This window comes from Akebia trifoliata, chromosome 8 (genome assembly GCF_017979445.1).
Source record: "Akebia trifoliata isolate Shusen 1 chromosome 8, ASM1797944v1, whole genome shotgun sequence".
Classification (NCBI taxonomy): Eukaryota; Viridiplantae; Streptophyta; class Magnoliopsida; order Ranunculales; family Lardizabalaceae; genus Akebia; species Akebia trifoliata.
In genome coordinates this window covers 52,646,249-52,661,020 of record NC_141382.1, presented here as the reverse complement: position 1 = coordinate 52,661,020, position 14,772 = coordinate 52,646,249, and the positions used below count along the sequence as shown (strand labels likewise).

General features: G+C 34.9%; 2 protein-coding genes across 2 annotated transcripts; both read right to left on the bottom strand.

Moving 5' to 3' along the window:
• Positions 1 to 6,068: 6,068 nt before the first annotated feature.
• On the bottom strand, positions 6,069 to 8,577 carry LOC147397774 (myb family transcription factor PHL6-like). Its single transcript, XM_086451610.1, has 5 exons — positions 8,310 to 8,577; positions 8,185 to 8,224; positions 7,532 to 7,601; positions 6,709 to 6,778; positions 6,069 to 6,482 (listed from the first exon to the last, which is right to left on the bottom strand). Exons 1-5 carry the CDS (start codon positions 8,355 to 8,357, stop codon positions 6,177 to 6,179), a joined length of 534 nt encoding a protein of 177 aa, XP_086307736.1. The 5' UTR covers positions 8,358 to 8,577; the 3' UTR covers positions 6,069 to 6,176.
• On the bottom strand, positions 8,562 to 10,823 carry LOC147397773 (protein PHOSPHATE STARVATION RESPONSE 3-like). Its single transcript, XM_086450224.1, has 3 exons — positions 10,761 to 10,823; positions 8,936 to 9,775; positions 8,562 to 8,795 (listed from the first exon to the last, which is right to left on the bottom strand). Exons 2-3 carry the CDS (start codon positions 9,497 to 9,499, stop codon positions 8,562 to 8,564), a joined length of 798 nt encoding a protein of 265 aa, XP_086306350.1. The 5' UTR covers positions 9,500 to 9,775; positions 10,761 to 10,823.
• Positions 10,824 to 14,772: the final 3,949 nt, after the last annotated feature.

Here is a 14,772-nt window from a genome sequence, read left to right as displayed (position 1 = left end):
CGCCCAATGGGACTGAATCACCTTATGTTGTTCAAATTGGGTCTATGGCTTGGGCCAGGTTTAAGTGGATTCGATCATATTGATTTACTAATTTTGATAATCTCTAGGAAGGGAATATTTTTTATAATGATGTGTTCCATCATAGATAAATATTTACAAAATGTTTGGAAAAAAATCAAGGATTTTGCTATATGTCGAAGATGAGCATGTTTAGATTTTTATTGATCTTTCAAGGTAGAACGAGGTCAATGTGGTGCCCCGCCAAACACTAACACAAATCCCCATGTCAGATCTCGAGGTACTAGGTGGCACCTCGAAATTTCGGCATGGTTTCCTCTGTTTATGTTAGCATTCCAAGGCGTTCAACCTGCATCTGATAAACGACATACAATCTGCATACATATACAAAATATAATACTAGCGGAATGTTATATACGTCTAATAACGTACGAAAGATCAGAGTGCAGAAAAGTAACCAGAATACAGAATTATACAAAATTCCTTACTCTAACAGAAATCCTAATACTCAAGACAGAATCCATAAGACTACCTGGGGGAACTGACACCGCTAGAGGGTATAGCCCTAGTACTTACCAGGTGACGGACTCTGGTTGTCTATCTAACCAACCAGATGATCCTCATTCGTGCTCTATACTTGCTTGTCAAGCTCTGAATCTGAAACTAAAAAAATGGAGAAGGAAAGGGTGAGTAACAATGGTTACCCAGTAAGGAATAACATAATTTCTGCAAATAACCTCTTCTAACATGAACGAATAAGCATACTAAATCATTTTAAAATATATAAAATTTTACAGAAGAAACTACGATTAACTGGTACATATAGCCAGGGATGAACAACTAAACATTTTAAAACTATATTACATCGATTAGCAGTACTCACTATAACATTCTCTTTTTATATAAATCTAATTGATCAAATGGAAACAATAAACATGGATTTCATTTTATATATCAAAATAAGGAACAAATACATACTACACAATGGTGGAGTATTAGAATTAGAGAGTTGGGATTCACGACTGGATCGCTCCCAGTCGGGACATAATGTTACAATTCTTCTCTGGCTTTTAGTTCCTGATTTTGTGGCCAGTCGCTGCACTTACCACGTTTGGCTGACCATTTATCCGGCTCAGGCTGACCGTTTGACATGACCATAAGCAATGGGTCTCTTTTCGATGTGTCAGAACGTTCGACTACTATAGATTGTTAGTGATCACTGACTAATCATCTTCGTTTATGCCTATCAGGCGTGCATGTGATTCCCAAATAAACAAACCATTCGTATACGACCACCTTTACATTACAAGTTCATTGGTAAAGATAGAGAGGAATAACCCGGATTCCAGTTGTGACTCCACTCTCATACGCGTCCCATACCACGTATGAGCTCGGTGGTCCCTACCGTACATCCCAGATAATACACCACTCCGGATGATATGACGCACTATCCCTTCAAGCATTCACAGACTCTTTAACAGCTCACAAAATAGCTACATATATATATATATATTATTTTCATTTGAAAACAAAAGAGAAATTAACAATACAAGGTTGAGAATGGATATCCAGTTTCCTACCATGCAAGTGTGGCCACCCAGCCTAAAATAAATAACAAAACAGAAACGTAAACAGCGCATCGCGCTAACAGAAATTTAAATAAACATGCAACCAGTAATATTATCCCTAGATACCCGTTCACCAACCTACACACAACACAACAATGTAAAATGCAGACATCACCCCTCGGGTGTGACTTTGACATTTTACCGTTTCATACCCTTTTTCCCTTTTTTCAATTTTTACAGTTTTCAATCTCTTCAATAAAATATCCATTTTCTGATATTCATCAGCTCAATATGAGTTCATTGAATATTAAATCACATTTTTCAACTATAAAATTTATTTCTATCAATAATATTAAAAAAAATACAAATTTCATATCAAAACGGGGTCCGAACAGTGCACAAGACCCAATTTATGGAAATAACCCGTTAAAATACCTACCCACGTATAATTTATTAAAAATACAATTAAACATATCAAACATGCAATTTCTGACGTGTATTTTTAAAATAACAAAAGAATTCTATATTTTATAAATACATCCAAATTTTTTTTCGATAAAATCCTAAGTGCAATTTTAACAATCTACGATTATTAATAGAAATTGAGAGTTCCTTACAATCTCTAGGCGAAAGGATCGAAGCACGTGCGTGGAAATCGAGGCGATCAGCACGGAAATCGAGATGGACCGAACTTTGAAGTGGTGATTTTTGAATTTGGCCTGGTGATTTTGAAGATCTCGACGCCGTCGTCCTTTCTCCCTTCTGCGACGGAGGACGGTTTGACCCCGAAACCAATGAAATTCAAGGTCGAAGTTTTCAAAATTTTCGTATATAAATACGGCTGATTTTTGACGATATCGGGTGAAATAGAAAGTGAAACGAAAGAAGGTTGGGTGGGTTTTGTAGATGTCGAGGCTGCGAACGTTTCTCCCTTCTACGTCGGAAGACGGTTTGACCTAGAAACGGACGAAATCCGAGGTCAAAGTTTTGAAATTTCCGTATCTAAATACGATTGATTTTTGATGATATCGAGTGAAAGAGAAGATGAAATGAAGAGTTCTTGGGTGGTTTTTATAGATGTCGAAGCGGCGGATCTTTTTCCCTTCTGCGGTGGTCGTCGACGATGAGCCATTTGCGAGAGATCCGAGGAAGAAGATCGAAGAAAAAATGAATTTTTCGTTTATATATGTCGTGACTGTTTGGGTGGGTTGGAGGAGACGAAGTTATAAAAAAATTAAAAAAATTTATTTATATAAAATTTGGGATAAATTCGGTATTTTGTCAATTGTTTTGATCGACGATAACTTGACCATCCGGACTCCAAAACTAATAAATGAATACTCTATTTCGCCTAATTTTTTGTTCTGGATCTAATAGTACAGTTAATTTCTACAAATTATGTCTTCATAAAAAATTTACATTTTTGCCTGAGGTGACCCCTAAACTTGATGTCGTTTTCGTTTTTGACGATAATTCGACTTCCTGATCTCCAAAAATGACAAATAAATAGTCCATGTTCAATAATTTTTTATTATGAATCCAATGGTATGATCGAATCTTAACAATTCTTTCTCTACCAACAAGTCACTATTTTAGCCTGGTCCGACCCGATAATTGAGGATTTTGCAACTTTCATATTCGGACTCGCATTTGAGCGTGCTTACAGGCTAACCTATGTTTTTTGATCAATTTGAATCTAATGGTGAGGTCAAATTCCATTAAAAATGATCAGAAACATCCTAAAATTTTACCCCTAAGTCCCACTTTCAAGATTTTCTAAAAATTCCACTATTTATTTTTTCCTCGAGATACGAATTGATAATTCAGGGTTTTACAGTCAAGGAGGGTATATATAATAGGGTGTGCTATCTACACCAGTCTATTGCTTGTCTCACCCACTTTACTGATTTCACTCACCTAAAAGTGGGTGAAAAGTAGTCATTTTAATTTTACTGTTTTGTAGTTAGCACACTTTTTTTAATACCCTAGATGTGAAGATGAGCATGTTTAGATTTTTATTGATCTTTCAAAGTAGAACGAGGTCAAGGAGGGTATATATAATAAGGTGTGCTATCTACACCAGTCTATTGCTTGTCTCACCCACTTTACTGATTTCACTAGGGTGCACATGGTTTGGATTGGTTCGGATTTTGGCAAAATTGGAACCGAACCAAATATGATCGGTTCTACAAATTTGGAACCGAACCAATCCAATTACCCTATAGAACCGAACCAATCCAAACCAACCTTGGTTCGGATCAGTTCTCGGTTCTCATACTTTCAAAATAGAAAACTAGTATTTTTTGTTTCAAAAAAAGAATCCTTTGGATCATATCATAAATAATGCCTATTTTTAAAACGAAAATGATTTTATGATTAAATTTTTATTGAAATCGGTATAAATTAAAAATTAGAGGAAGCTCAATGAGAATAAAAAAAAAATTATAATTTTAAAATTGGTATTTTGGATGGATTAGTGAAGAAACTAATCCATAAATGGTAGATTAACGAATCCAAGTCTAGGTTCGTATTGTATATTTCATCTAACAAACATGGTATAAAGGTTCTTGTAAAAAAATAAAAAATCAAACTCTTTGAAATTTTTTTCCATAAATGAGTTGATCCATTTAAGAGTCGAAAGAGAGATGTGTGTATATTTTTTATGCGTTTTTGTTAGAAAAAAATGGAGGAGATGAAATTGAAGACTTTGATGAGTTACCTCTTCGTAACATACTAACACACTTGAGAGAGAGAGAGAAATAGATGATAGAAGAACGACACTAAGAAAGAGTTTTATTTTTAAATATATATATATATATATATATATATATATATATATATATACTTCGGATTAGTTCGGTTCTCGGATTGGTTCGGTTCTATTATACCCCTAATCCGGAACCGAACCAAAACAATCGGATTTTTTTATATACAATTCGCATCCGAACCAAACCATGCTCAATCCGAACCAATCCAATCCAAAAGGCTTCGGATTGGTTCGGTTCTCGGATTTACCCAATCCAATGTGCACCCCTAGATTTCACTCACCTAAAAGTGGGTGAAAAGCAGTAATTTTAATTTTACTGTTTTGTAATTGTTAATGTTTTAGCTTTTCTTTGTTTTGTAATCTTTGAGAGGCCTTCTTGTACTTTGCTCCCCTTGCTTTCTTCAATATATTACACTTATCAAAAAAAAAAAAAATTTAATTTTACTGTTTTCATCCACCATCCCCTACGGAATCTTATTCAGTCTCCTTCTCCTTCTCTCTATCATTCGCCTTCTCTCTCTTTCTCATGCTTTTTCTTCTTCTTCTTTAAACCTACATAAGTTTCAATAGGGTGTCATGGTATAAGAAATAATATCCTTAGAACTTGCAAAATAGGTTAGCAATGATCATGGCAACCTTCCTAATCTAGTAGGAGTTAGAAAATCTCGGTAGCAAAAATAAACTCAAACAAAGCTTCATTTTGTAGGTCAAAACCAAATTTGCCAACAGCATTTACCTTAAAGGATTTAATACGTTTCGCCAGTGTTCCAATCAGTAGGTTCTACTTAGTCCTTTCAGTTGGATTTGGTAGGATCCTACTCAAGGTAAATTTCCAGTAACTTCCTACCGAACAAAAAATTAGTCTTTTTTTTATAAAGTAGGTGTAATGGGTAATTTCATTATTTATTTATTTTTTTTAAAATAGCATTTAAGTGGGTGAACGAGCAAAAAAAGGTGGGTGCAAATAGTGCGTCATTACCTATTAGGCTATTACTAACTGTTCAAATCTATGGAGAGTGGCATAAGCCTCAAGTTATGGACACGCATAACTTACCATTAAAGTAATTATGCAAATTGTAATCATGCATAAATCCTAATTTCTGTAATACAGGTGCTTTTGCACACGCCACAACTAGTTTTATTTTATAAGCATTAAACATTTTTAGGAAACATTAACCTGTGGGAACATCGAAGCAAGCTTCAAGTTCAACCGTCTCTTCTGATATAGTTGAAAGAGTAACAATAATATCACTAAATCTTAGCTAGTCTCATTTCTGTCATATAAAGTTTTCTCAATAACAATCTCAGTGTGCCCTCCCCTCCAAATCTCTGGGATAAGGTGTTGGTAGGATGATGATGACAATGAAATGATGCAACTCCTTATTTCATTCATGCATGCAGTGAGTTCCTTTCAGTCCACAAATGAAGCTCCATGATTTATGGATCATACATGAAAAAGATGGAACTGTGGTTGGGACAAATTCTGCAAATATACTACAGGGTACATCTCATATAAAATCATGGTTGGATCACTTGGTCATCCCTCCTAAAAAAAAGTCCAATGGGAAACTCTGGACTTTCATTACCCTGAGATGGATTGGTTGATTTATTTTGCCTCAATTCTTCAGCAATGACTTAGAAAGCCATGCCATGTTCCTGTATAAGGGTTCCTTCTTTTTCACAGTTGAATTGTTTATAACAAATGACACACAAAAATGACGGAAAGTTGTTTAAGATTACATTAGTCAATAAACACAACCAAAAAAGGGCACATAGATGAACATAAGGATGTAGGAAAAGAAGCAAGTTCAAAGTAGTCATGGCTACTGTTCAGATATATTCAAGACTAGAATTGGTGTCCCTGGTATCGAGTCTTGCTCTCTTTGGGGATGATGAACCTCGATATGCAAATCTGAAGATGAACTATCCTCTTTTGTATCCTCATTGAGCTTGTCATTAGTTCCAATTTGCAATCCGGCTGAAGCAGAAGATACAGAGGAGGGACCAGCAGCAAAGGGCAAACATTGGCTGGCCAGCATGAATGCTTGTCCTACCCTCTTTTGTTCCTCCAGCAACTCTTGCAGCTGTCGTGCATTTTCTTCGGCTCGCAGCTGCAGTTCCTTTTGAAACTGTAGAATTAAAATACAAAAAGAGTATGGGTATGCATCTGAACAAATAAAAGTCAGAAATGTTTGCATGATAAAAAGGAAACTTTCATTTGTGAACTTCTTCTCACAATGTTCCCTTGTATTGGGTAAGTAAAAGATTCACAAAGAACCAAGGGAAAAAAAAAAAACCCTTCATAAATTCATAAACAGAGAAGGCAAGAGAGCATAATAAAAAGCAGCACTGCACCTCAAGCTGGCCATGAAGGTTTTTTTGAAGCTCCCACTGCAAGCGAAGTGCTTCTGGGTCATAGATGGTCCTGTAAGCAAACAAGAAAAAATTAATAAATACACATAAGGCCTTGTTCCACTGCAAGCATTCTTATACAATGTGAGCAGCTATTATTATGAAGTTTCACATGCCAAATGTGTAAAATAAAATAGTTGAAGATTCGTATGGACTTCTCCAAATCATTAACTGCAGTGCAGCCTAAAGAGAAGCTGCAGGCTTTAACTGATGCTATCAAGAAGAATAGCTAAGGAGGGATGCATTGCAGCTCACAAACTCAGCTCAACAACCAGTCTAAAAACATTTTTATATCCCTTAATATGGATCCCAATTCATAAATTACTATCAAGTAGAATTGGTTTTCAAAAAGAATTCTTTGGTGAGAATTTAAGGTCCTGCTATCATGGTACTAAATTGCTCTTTGAACCAAGTTTTGCATGGAGCTAAAGATACATTTTCCCAATGGAAGCTCCACATCTGACAGATTTTCCAGTCAAAAGTCATCTCCATTCTTTCAAAAATTGGAACAAATCATAAATCTAATCATGCACTGAAAGTAGCAGCTGTTTCATATTGTTGGAGCATCGTCCATACTGTACATAATTCATAACACTATACCCAAACCATCATATATTCTTGGATTCATCATAGAAATATTCTTACAAAAAGATAGAAACTTTTTCCACAATTATTGTGGAAAATTTGAGAAAGAAAAAATAACATATATCCAAAAAAAATGTGTAAAAGCGGTTAAAAAGACAATCAAATACAAGATGCAACTTACATCTTCGGTTGTCCGCTTTCTTTGTCAGTTGTAATCTTCTTCTTTTCTTCTAAACAGGATGAATTTTTATCTAAACAGCAAGCAAACTCTAGTTATGAATAAAAGATGCTGAAAAGTATTCAACAAATTAGGAACCCATATACAAGACAAATCTTTTGAAAACAAACAAAAACTCAATTAATAACTAATGAAGATTAATGTCCAAGAATTTTCAGGTTCAAACTGGTGAAGCATGACCTAATCAAAATAATATTAGTCTGTCATTCTACTTAGAAACAATTCATCTTTCAGCCCACAATCCACATTAACTAAACATGGTTCAAACTTCAGAGGTTGGCTACACTTGAAAGATTTGCCATGGCCATACACATTTTCTTCTCATTATTTTTTGTTTCCCTTCCCATAGTAGTTGGAGTGATATTCAAACTTGTATGACATAAATCAGCAGAAACCTAGTAAGTTATCGAGTAGGAAAGCCAGGGCCATAACGTCAACATTCTACTGACGCTTGATTATGATAGAAGAACCATCCATCTGAACTACAGCTTCAACTCCTTATGATGAGTAACTGATACTACACCAAATTCTCAATAACATTTCACTCATAAAGACAAGTGTATTGGTATTTTACACACAAGTTGACTAGGTGTTACCTTCTTTGGCTTGTGGTTGGTGCTTTGCTAGTCGATACTTCTGCGTTTTAAGATCATTGTTAGTTAGCGTTCTGGGGGGAAAAAAGGTTCTAAATGCTTTGAAGTTCACTGAGAACTGATAGTACCTGCAAGTGGCTTTTCACATGATATATAGTCAACCATTCAAGACCCATTTTTATCTTTATATTCTTCGGTGTTGCTCCTGCATTCCAAAAAACACATCTTGAATTTGTTTTCCTTTTTCCCCATTGGGGTTGATAAATTCACAATTTCATTGCAAATCATGATGGGGAAGACAGCCAACCCCACCCATAAGGTGTGGTCATATCCCAAGGAGCTTGACTCTGTTGTTAGCCAAAACTATAAGAGAACATACATCAACGCAGAAGATACTCACTATCAGCACCACCCAATTCATTGACAGCTTGTACAAAATGATCATGGAGCTCTTGGGTCCATCGTATTCGAGGCTTATTCAAAGCATCTGATCCAGTGATGAGAGGATTGGTCTCAAACTGTTCCTCAGTAGATAAGGATATATTTCTGCCCGTCTGATACTGTTCCATGTTCATTGTGCTGACATGGGGATCTTGAGGTACCCCATAAATTTCCTGGAAAGGATTAACGCCCCAGTTCACAATTTGTTGACACGACAGAATTCATTGCAAATACTTGCAAATTAAAGAATATGGAAATTGCAGGCTAAAGTACAGATAAGATTCCTAAATAATCACCATTTTGTATTACTTACATCCATTATAGGATTCTCATCATTGTTCATTATGTCAAACTGATCAATTTCTGCATGCCAATCCACTTGTTCAGCAGTATTTGTTGCTGGGTTATTACTTATACCAATTGGATTACAAAAATTGCCAGCCATAACATCTCCAAGCAACTCAGGATTTCCATGCATTTGCTCCTCATTTGGTTGATATCCTAAATCTTCACCTTGAAGTAGCATTTGAGGACACTCAAGTCTCCAAGGATGGGGAAGAAAGAGGTCATTGCTCATCTGTGTATGAAGCTCTGAAGTAGATGAGAACGATCCAGGTAAACTAGTACAAAATATTGGAGACTCGGAATAAAGGATTCCTGATTTTTGGAATTGTGACACTAAAGAAGAGGAATAATTAGTTAATACGTTGAAGAGGCTTAGATCCTTTCGAGGAATAAACAGATCCCCGTAATTTTCATGATTGGATTTAATTGCATCTTTCCCATGAGAAGGATTATTGGAAACAGGATGAGACTGTGTCCTCTCCCTTGCATTGACACTTCTTTTTACACCTCTTCCAGTTTCAAAATTCTTCATAATCACGAATTTTCCAAGTATAATTGTCCTTTTAAGAGTATCCTTTTAATTTTCTACCTATATACAAGCATGCACTTGATATCTCATACAGATAAATCATATGGAAGCTATCTTCCACCCCTTAAGACATTCAAAGGGCCAATCCTTGTGGGTGTGAACAGAAGCTTTGGATTTTATAATTCAACAGACAACCAACCAATAAGCACCCCCGTCAGTAATTGCAGCTGTTTTGCATCCTAATTTCCCAGAAACCCTCCCCACTGAATGACCCAAGATCTGCAACAAACCATTGAGAAATATATAATATATATAAAGCTGTATGAGAAGATTGTATCAAATAAACACTCAAATAAATAAGCAATAGAAATCATAATAATAAAAATAATGTGGTAAAGCTGCTGGGAAGTTTTTTTCAAAATGAAGCAAATTGAGGTAGTAAAAAACAATCTGAATACAAATGCTATGACAGAATTATAGCTCTAGAAAGGTTTGAATGGACACCAAAAACAAAAGATCCATATCATTGACCAAATTATTTGGGAAAAAATGTGTAGATGACTATGAAGCAGAGTTCCTTTGGGGTTGGCTTTCATTGTATTCATGCACTCATGTTCAACCTTGGAACGCAAATGAAGGCCCTAAGGAATTGGTGGTCATGTCAGCTAGGGTACAAATCGTTTCAACCTCCAATTCTAAAGGATCGTTTCTCCAATATATTCCTTTCGAATTAGATAAATTAGACATATTTCTAACATTGGAAGACCTTTTTTTTTTTTTTTTTTTTTTGAATCTTCTGCTAGTTACCCATTTTTTCTAATTTGGTTCACTGTTTCATATCCATACATATAAGTTTCCTCCAACAGTACCAAGAACATAGCAGTGCAATATACATAGAACACTTAGAGGTTATTTGATTCACCCCAAGTGGAATATCTTATGTACCAAAAACTGATGTGGTTGATGATTGCAACCATTAGTTCTACAACAGATTAGAACAAGAAGGCCATAATATAATCATCTAATTGGTTTGAGTTTACATTGAGGTTCCATAAAAGGGCCTGAGATATCCTTCTTTTTTTTTAGAAGGTTAATATAATATACAGCCTGTTGTGATATTCTAGAAATTCGATGATGATGCTCTTGTTAACTTGGTGATTTGAACTATAAAACTAAAATACCCAATACCAATTCAAGTTGAGACTCCAAACATCTAGAAATCAGAAGAACAACTAATTAACTTAACGGAAACCTGATTTGTTACCTTTAGCATATCTGAGATAGCCAAACCATTGATGGGGGGACTATTTGAGAACCCATGATCTCTGTGGAATTCAAACCGTCAGTTTGGCATCCATAACTTGACAAGTTATAACTTATGATAAGCCATGAAAGTTCAACATATATGTATTTTTCATCAAAAATTAAAGTTGTAAAATTTAACAAATAAGTAACACACAAGATATGCAAGGAACAAATACAGATTAAATTCCCACAAACCAGATTTATTATTCTAAATCTCCAATAGGATCAAATAAGTAGTTGATAGATAGAAATTCCAAAATAAATAAATACTTTGCTACATATCTTATGCAACTGATCAAGACCATGTGATGAAGCTCATTGAACAAGCAAAACTAATCTTTCAAAGAAGATAAAAGAGAAAAAGAAGAACTTGACCGGGTGGATGAATCCATAGAACTTCAAAACTAGTGAAGAGAACTAACCTCGCTGAGCTAGAGAGAGAGAGAGAGATGGCCGGCCAAACATGATGATTTTATATTCTTATAATGTTAAAAAGGACGTAGATAGCAACAAGAAAAGAGGAGAGAGAAAGAGATCGACGTTGGAACCGGTTCGAGGAAGCTCTACTTTCCCGCCATTGTTCGTTTTTAACGAACTCAAACAGTTAATGCGCACAACACACATTAGCCGCGTAGTTTGGTGGGCCCCAAGAGCCAGGCTATTGTGTGGCTAATTTGCTTGACTGCAAAATCTAGGTGATTATTTGGTTGGCTGGTTGGCTTCATCATTGCCTTGCCTTCTCAAGTTTTTTTTTTTAATAAGGTAAATGCATGCTAAACGTGACTTCTTTTAACACTACACTGATGCTAATTATGTTATAATTAATATCAGAAGATCTCTATCTGTCTGATTGAGCATGCCCATTCCCATTTGATTGTTAAATGATAAAATCAAATTTCCAGCCGGCCAAGTTTTTGTGCGTTAAGAAGTAGTGCAACATTTCTCACTTGTTGGGCATTGGATCATTGAATATTCATTACTGACGACCGATTAAGAATTTACGATACGGTCTTCTATACGCAAGTCTGCTAAAATAATTCATACACGTAATTGTCAAGGATTAAATAAATAAATAAATGAATTTTCATAACGACTTTACAATAGCTAATTGCATGGTCATTGGTCAAATAAAAATAAAATAAAAGTTTAATGACTCAATTTTGTAATATATATATATATATATATATAAAGACTCCTGGTAATAATATGACTCACCAGGTGCCATACTCAAATGACTCCATGACGTGGACAATTTCGGATTTGTACGTCTTGGAATACACTTTTTTATGGGAGAAAGCAATTGCATATCCCGATGCTTATAGATCTATGATACCTGAACTTGTCACGTCATGGAATCATTTGAGTATGCCATCTTGCGAGTCATATTATCATGACTCATATATAAATTAATTAATAATTAATAATACACACGGCACACATGTGTTGGTCTTATTAAGCCAAATTGAGATTCTTGTGAATGTTCATCTAATCCTATGAATTGGATTCTTAAGACTAAAAAAATATAGGTCCTAAATTCCAAAGCCAACAACCAAAGCTCTTAAGCTATCATGCATCTCTTTCTTGGTTGTATAAAATAAATGGAAAAAGATGAACTTACTTTGTTGGACACTGCATTCGACACTATGCTGACATGATAATGTATAGAGAATCGTAGATATTTTTACTTGTATCTCGAAGAAATAAGTCTATGGTTATCTATGCACTACCATGTCAGCACGATAGTGAATGCAATACCCAACGAAGTCAGTGGAGCAAGGCTTTAAAAGAATCTCCTTTAGATATATAACAGGTCAGCTTTAGCTTTGAGGAGAATGAATTGACCACGGCATAATATTTTAGTTTTTATTTTTATTTTTATTTTTGTCCTCAACATAATCCACCTGTATTAAATAAGCTTAACTGAAAATAATTTAAGAATAATCATTATAATAATGATGATGATAAAATCATCATCATCATTAAGGCCTTATTCCATATATTTGGGTTTTGCTAACTTGTCCCTAAGACAAATTATCCATGGTTATCCATTGATCTAAATACTCAAAAAGGATGTTGATGGAGTAGAGTCAACTCGATAACTCATGGGTCTTTTGGAATGATATAAATAAATATATATATTCTAACTTTGTTGAATATCTCAAAGTATTTAAAGAATTAAATATTTATACTAGAATTATATTTAATATTTTGTTTGACGAGAAAACATTTGATATAACTCTACTTGGTCGAGTTTCCAATCTAAGTCAATGGGATTACAAGTTGACATAACGAGTTGGTTCCAACAAGTTTTACTACCGAGTCAACTCAAATTTGGTCTGATTCTAGACGACTAACTGAATTTCAAATTGACTCTAGTTTTTCAATAAAGTTTTTTAATCAAACATTAATAGTGAAATGACAAAATTTTGCCCCAATTGCTTTTGGAACAATATTTGCTCCATTAATAAAAAAGAAAAGAGAGAGGGGGGAGATGATAGCTCTGTTTAAGAAGCCATTGATTAAACTACAAAGGTTTCAAAATGTAATACATCAACATAATATGATCACAACCAGTCATCCACTAGCCAATTTTCCGTGAAGGTTATTTCATGTGTAATACATACCTATAATCATGCAAACATCTTGATACTCAACCAACACAACAAAAGCACGTAAGTGTTAGTGGTGTAGAAAATTAGCCCACGACTTTAGGGCTATTACTTATGACACCACCATTGTCCATCGCTAACATATTTGGTAGTCCATTGTGACAGTTTTAGGGTGGTACCCCTTTTTCGGGGCCCCTATATCCCTTTCCCTATAACAATGTGGAATTCACTCAGGGCACAATTATTTGACCACCCCTAGGTCACTCTTACCACTAACCCTTTTGATACTCTCACTAAGAAAATGGTATATAGAGTATGCTTTTAGGATGATGAATGTGGTGATGCCAAGAGTTCTCCCTCCTTTGACCCCAACTTCCTTTCCTCTCTTCTCAATCCTCTCTAAACAAACTCCCAACATAATGGTGAAGATGGAGTGATCTTGAGCCTTAGCTTAACTAAGTTGAGAGTTTGCACTCTCAACTATGAGATATTACTTTGTCCAACTATCTTGTCCAAAACAGCCACCAACTTCATCAATGTCTCATGGATTTTCAAAAGAGATAAAAGGAAAGAAAAGAGAAAGAAGTTTCAAGGAAGGATAATTTCCTTGAGTTCTTTTTATCTTGTTCCTACTACATTGGTAATGGATCAGAAGCCATCCCCACAAGTAGCAGGGTGGTTATACTCCCATGGGGTTTGTACATTAAAAAGAAAAGAAGAGCGATGAAAAATAGTTTCATGGCTTGGAGTCTATTAAATTACAATATTAATTTATGATTATAAAATTAAATAAATTAAAACTTATAGTGGAAATGCTAGACAATCAGTAAAAAAGGTACCCAATCAAGTTCTTAGAGTTCTTATAGATTTTGACAGAGTTTCTACACTTTTCCCAAAAATAAATGAAAATTAAGAAATCTCAAAAAGGAAAAAAAATCCCTTAACACTATTCAAGACCTCCCTATTTATAGATTTGCAGGGAGGTTTTGTTACAAAAAAATCTCTTAGCAAAATACTAAAAAATCCTCAAACAACATTATTGTATATAAAGCGAACGACTGTTCGCTATCCTAAGTGAATGGTTGTTCGCTTAGGATAACGAACAACTGACTGCTTAAGGTAGTGAACAACCATTTGCTATCAGCAGGAAGTCAATTTGTTCTTGAATTTTCTGTCATTTCACTTCTTCTTTGATGATCACTTTTCTATTATTTTTTTTCTCTTTACTATTTCTACTTCAAAGATTGACTAACTTTGTGTCTAGTTCAGACACCAAATGGGATGGGACCAAAGTACCCTACAACACCAAGTGAAAATGTGAGCATTTGAGTCTTTGGTAAATATTCAAAAAGGTAAAGGTAA